The following is a 5,234-nucleotide window of genomic DNA, read 5'->3' as shown; positions in this document are numbered from 1 at the left end:
ATTTTGCAAAAAAAATAATTCTCAAAAATATTCCAAACAAAGTTAGAAATTTGCTAACATTTTCTGATTTCCAAACAAAATTTGAAATTTCTGAACATATTTAAAACACGAGAAAATGGAAAAGCTAGAAAAAACGGTAAAAGAAAACTGGACCGGATGCTTTGGAAATTTCCCAAAACTTGAACCCACTATATATTGTCTACAGTATCTATTGGGCCGTCCATTTTTACCACCCTTCCGTACCAAAATATAAGACGTTTTTGCAGTTCAAGTGATAGGAACAACATCCGGACTGATTTGTCTGTTATTCCTAAAAAAAACTCATTCGTCAGCTCATCACGAAGTATTCATCTACGCATGAAATTCCAAACGACATATATTCACCCAGACTAACAACACTGTCTCCTGTACTAATCTAGATTGCATTATCCACTCGCACGGTCGCGCCATCACTACTGTGTCTGATTTCTTACTAGAGTATCATTTTTTACCGGCCTTCAGTGGTGAAGGATATGGAAATGGAGTTCCTGGATTCATCTTCAGCAATGTTTCCCAGCATCGAGGCCTTGGTCGTGTCGGTGGCGAAAGTGCTGTTCGTGTTCGCGCCGGAGGCGGAGCTGGACGCCGAGCCGGCGGTGCTCTTCCACCGGCCGACCCGGCCGTGGACCGCCGGCTTCCCGGGCTTGGGCAGCGTGAAGGAGTCGCTGGACAGCATGAGGTGCACGCTGTACATGTCCGGCCGGTCCGACACGACGGCCTGGCAGCACAGCAGCCCGAGCTGGACGCACATCGCCACCTCGCCGGCGTCCCACCCGGACAGGCCCGGGTCCACGATCTCCAGTGACCGCCCTTCCTCTGACAGCTTCCATGTCTGAAAGTTTCACCATAGAGATTTATTCTTCAGCACATCACATTATCACATGACAATGTTTAGTTATCACTTATAGTCACTATTTTCATATTGACAAAGTAAAATGCAGGTTATGCAATCTTCTTTTGAATAATGAGAAATGCTCACGTAATTCAACAGGTCGACTTTTTCGTCGCCGAGATGCCGGTCGATGTTCTTCCTCCCGCTGACGATCTCCAGCACGAGCATCCCGAAGCTGAAAACGTCGGTCTTGGTCGACAGGTACCCGTTCATCGCGTACTCTGGAGCCATATAACCACTACAAAATCGCATCATTTCCTGTTATTTATTTACACAATCATAAAAAACCTACTGAACGGAAGTGGTACATGTGTTTGGGGCTTACTACGTGCCAGAGATCCTGAATGTGTTCACGTGCGTGGCGTCTTCGAGGAAGAGCCTCGCCATGCCGAAATCCGAGATCTTCGGGTTCAGCTTCTCGTCGAGGAGCACGTTGCTCGCCTTGATGTCTCTGTGGATGATCTTCACCGGAGACTCTTCGTGGAGGTACAGGAGGCCCCTTGCTAGTCCGAGGATTATTTGGTACCGTTTTGGCCAGTCTAGCTGCACCCTCTTCTCCCTGTCTGAAAGTAAGCGATTCAGTGCAGGTTCAGATAACAGAGCAGTTCTTCTGTGTTCTGTATACTGTTTTTCCATTTGCAGGAATTGACTGTTATGCAGTTGTAACATACTGGCGTATGCTGTTTATCTAAAAAGTCAGATTGCTTATGTCAAAGCTTAACATTGTAACGAACTCCAGAAGTTACTTTCTGTATTTGCTTGTAATTTTTTCAGAAGAAAAATGATTTAATTTGCAGAACAGAGTAAACTCAGTTAGCTCATTATTCGAAATCATTGCTCATACAAGACATTATAGACAAATTTTTTTATTCTACTTCCAACTTGTCTCGCATTGTGAATGCATTGCTTCACTTTGTAAACTCAGACAGATTACTGCTTGAGATCCTTTCATGTAGACTGCAGAAACATATGACTCCCTCTGATCCAAATTAATTGACGCTGAGTTAGTACGACTTCGTACTAAAGTTGTACTAAGTCAGCGTCGGTTAACTCGGATCGGAGGGAGTATTTCGTGTTACCAAATTGCGCAAAGATATTTGTCATGAATTTACATAGTGCATTTGTTTTTGTTCTGCATATGCACAACTGCATCTGCTTTGCTTGCTGATATAAGACGAAGAAGAATCGTGATCAAGAACTGGTCTGCTCTGAATATGACATTCCAACCTTCCAGGTTAAGAAACGAGGAACTGCTTCTGATTCAGTCAAGGTCAATGATAATACTTGGAACCAGCTGTTATATGAGGACGGCAAGGCCAACTTTAATACTAGTTGATATCAATTGAAGACTTGCAACAGACTGAATGCTCTGTCTGACCAAACTGCTGTTGGCACGAACATTCAATTGCCCGTTTCGACTGAAATTTCAGGCACCACCGAATTTACTGAAAATCCATTAGTGATTTCGGTCTCAGTTTGGACCAAGGGAGAAAGTTTTCATCAAAATACGAAATCCAACCAAGATTTGGCGCGCAGTTTGGTAAAAAACAATCTGAATTCCGTTTTTTTGAACTCTGAACTGCTTTTGACTGAATTGTAAGCTGATCGAGGTTGGAAGGATAAGCTGGGGCGATCGAGGGTGACTGACCGAAGAGGATGTGGTCGAGGCTGCCGTTGGGGAAGTAGGGGTAGACGAGCATCTTCTGGCCGGCGGCGGCGCAGCAGCCGAGGAGGGAGACGAGGTTGCGGTGCTGCACCTTGAGCAGCAGCCGCACCTCGTTGAGGAACTCCCGCACCCCCTGCCGCGACTCCAGCGACAGCCGCTTCACCGCGATCTCCTGCCCGCCCTCCATCACGCCCTGCACATGCATGGAGATTTCATCAGCGATCGATCCAAGCGCGCTCGCGCCGCAGGGAGACGGCGAGGAGGTTGCTTGCCTTGTAGACGGGGCCGAAGCCGCCGCGGCCGAGCAGGTTGCCGTCGGAGAAGCCGGCGGTGGCGGCCTCCAGCACGGGCAGGTCGATGAAGAGCGTCCACTGGTCCCCCTCCCGCCCCGACGCGCCGGCGCCGTCGCCGTCCCCCGCACCGCCCCCGGCGCTCTTCCTCCGGCGGCCGCAGCACGCCCACGACCACGGCGCGGCGGCCGGCGGCATCTGTGCTCTAGCGAGCTAGCTAGCACAATCAAAGACCAACGCCGCGACGCCGCCGGAGATAACAGAGAAAGCTCCACCCTGCTCGCCCACGCGCCGAACTGGCGAGCAGAAAAGCTCTGCGGCGCGACGTCGAGGCCGCCGGCCGGATCGGGCCACGCGCGTACTAGTAGCGAGGATTAGGAAACGTGACGTGCTCACATACCACTCTCTGTGGCTGCTAGCTAACCGGCGCAGATGGGTTCGGCTGTCGAGCAGCAGCGAGTGACAAGTGTGTCCTAGCTGCTGCGCTCGCTGTGGAATTCAACGTCAACCGCGACGACGGGTCTCCGTCCGGCCGCCGCTGTCGTGTGTGTGTGCGCGGGCGACATGGGCAAGCGCGTGCTTGACTTCGCTCCCACGGGTCAAGCGGCGGTTAGCCGTCGTGTCGTGCGGGCGGTTAGCTCCTACACTATTTTCTTTTGTCGAATTGAGGGGCGTGCCCCCGATTCCATTTCACTTCTTTTTCGGGGCAAATACGAGTTTTATTCCATATAAATATAAATAGGGTTACACTCAAGTAGCAAACGTTTTTGAATACATGAAGATCCACGGTGTAGCCATACAACAGTACTCCACTCAGTTCAAATATAGCCAGCCAAACGATTTACTATCCTATTTTGTTCACGACTAATTTTTTGGAAAATAAACTCTCTGTCAAGTATCAAGAATTTAATCCCAGTAACTAAATAATCATACGCTGAGCGGTCCAAACAATCACCCATGAGAGGTGCTAGTGCTGTCGACGAATCAGACTGCACAATGATTGGGCCGTCCGAGTATTGCTTTGCCAATGCCATGCCTTGCATCAACGCATGAATCTTGGCCTCTAGAGCATTTTTACAGTTGAATAAAACCCAGTATGCCGCGAAGATAACACTTTCATCCTGTCTCCGTAGGATCATACCTGCGGCCGCCGAACCATGGCCGGCTGAAAAAGCTCCATCCATCGAAAAACATGTTTAAGACAACCAGCGACGCAGCGCACGGGGTAGCCACAACTCTGTCGCCTGTTAGAGCATCTCCAACAGTAGCCATATAATATGGCACATGCCGTTTCTAAGGCATATAGGAGGTCTATATAAACGGATTTGCTAATTAACATCTACATGAAATTTACTTATATCACATCTAAGTTGTGGACCACACAATCCATTGCTTAAAAAAATTCGTGTTTATTTTGATTCTCCAACGGCAACCCAATAGCAACACTTTTACAATTTTCTTTAGGCAGCCCTAAAAAAGGTTTAGTGTGCGGCAAATATGTGGCAGAGGCGCTGCTGCCGCAAACCCTTTGCGCGCGGTCATTTCCCCTCCCGTGCCTAGCCGGAAACCGACGGATTCGCTAGCCGCCACGCGCCATGGCCGGTGCCTTCGACCCGCCATCGACCCCGAAACTGTCGCTTCCGCTCCCGTGCTCCTCTCCGTGGTCGACGGAGGCCCTGCCACCGCCGCCCATGGTCGCCGTGCTGGATTCATCGCCCGCAGACCGGCGAAAGTCGCCATAATGGACGGGCAAAAAGCCGAAGAAACCCCCTGCCGCCGCCAAGCCTCGTGGAGGAGCAGCGAAGCGGCTGCCACACGACCCGTCGGCTTTGGATCTAGCGAAAAAGTTGAAGGCTATGGTGGCGAAGAAGACAGTTGCTGCTGCCGTAGCGGTGTCTATGGCACCGCCAGCACCGCCTCCTCCTTCTGTCGTATCACCGCCAGCGGCCGATGTGGAAGAGTCATTAACACCCACGGTCACTATCACCGCTGCCCACAACGTGCTCGATACTATGTCCCAAAGGATAGAACAAATGTTTCTTTATTTTTCTTTTGATTTTGCTTGTGGTTGATGTATGAAATGATTCACCCATGCGGTCGACGAGGTTGCAGTCAGAGAAGCCAGCTGTGGCAGCCTCCAGCACGGGCAGTTCGATGAACAGTGCACACTGGCCCCCTCCCGCCCCGATGCGCCGGCACCGACGCTTTTCCTCCAGCAGCCCCAACACGCCCCCAACCACGGCGCGGCGGCATCTGGGCTCTCGTTCGCTAGCAAGCACAATCAAACACCAACGCAGCGCCGCCGGAGACAACAAAGAAGAGAAAGCTCAACCATGTTCGCTCACAC

General features: G+C 50.6%; 1 protein-coding gene across 1 annotated transcript; it reads right to left on the bottom strand.

Annotated features, from left to right (window-relative positions):
* Positions 1–272: 272 nt before the first annotated feature.
* On the bottom strand, positions 273–3,422 carry LOC125542532 (cysteine-rich receptor-like protein kinase 44). The gene is made up of 5 exons (XM_048705600.1): positions 2,870–3,422; positions 2,580–2,790; positions 1,257–1,494; positions 1,019–1,169; positions 273–871 (listed from the first exon to the last, which is right to left on the bottom strand). Exons 1-5 carry the CDS (start codon positions 3,083–3,085, stop codon positions 488–490), a joined length of 1,200 nt encoding a protein of 399 aa, XP_048561557.1. The 5' UTR covers positions 3,086–3,422; the 3' UTR covers positions 273–487.
* Between the last annotated feature and the right edge of the window lie 1,812 nt (positions 3,423–5,234).

This window comes from Triticum urartu, chromosome 3, assembly GCF_003073215.2.
Source record: "Triticum urartu cultivar G1812 chromosome 3, Tu2.1, whole genome shotgun sequence".
Classification (NCBI taxonomy): Eukaryota; Viridiplantae; Streptophyta; class Magnoliopsida; order Poales; family Poaceae; genus Triticum; species Triticum urartu.
Note: the sequence above shows the minus strand (reverse complement) of the source record. Positions and strands in the feature narration are given on the sequence as shown.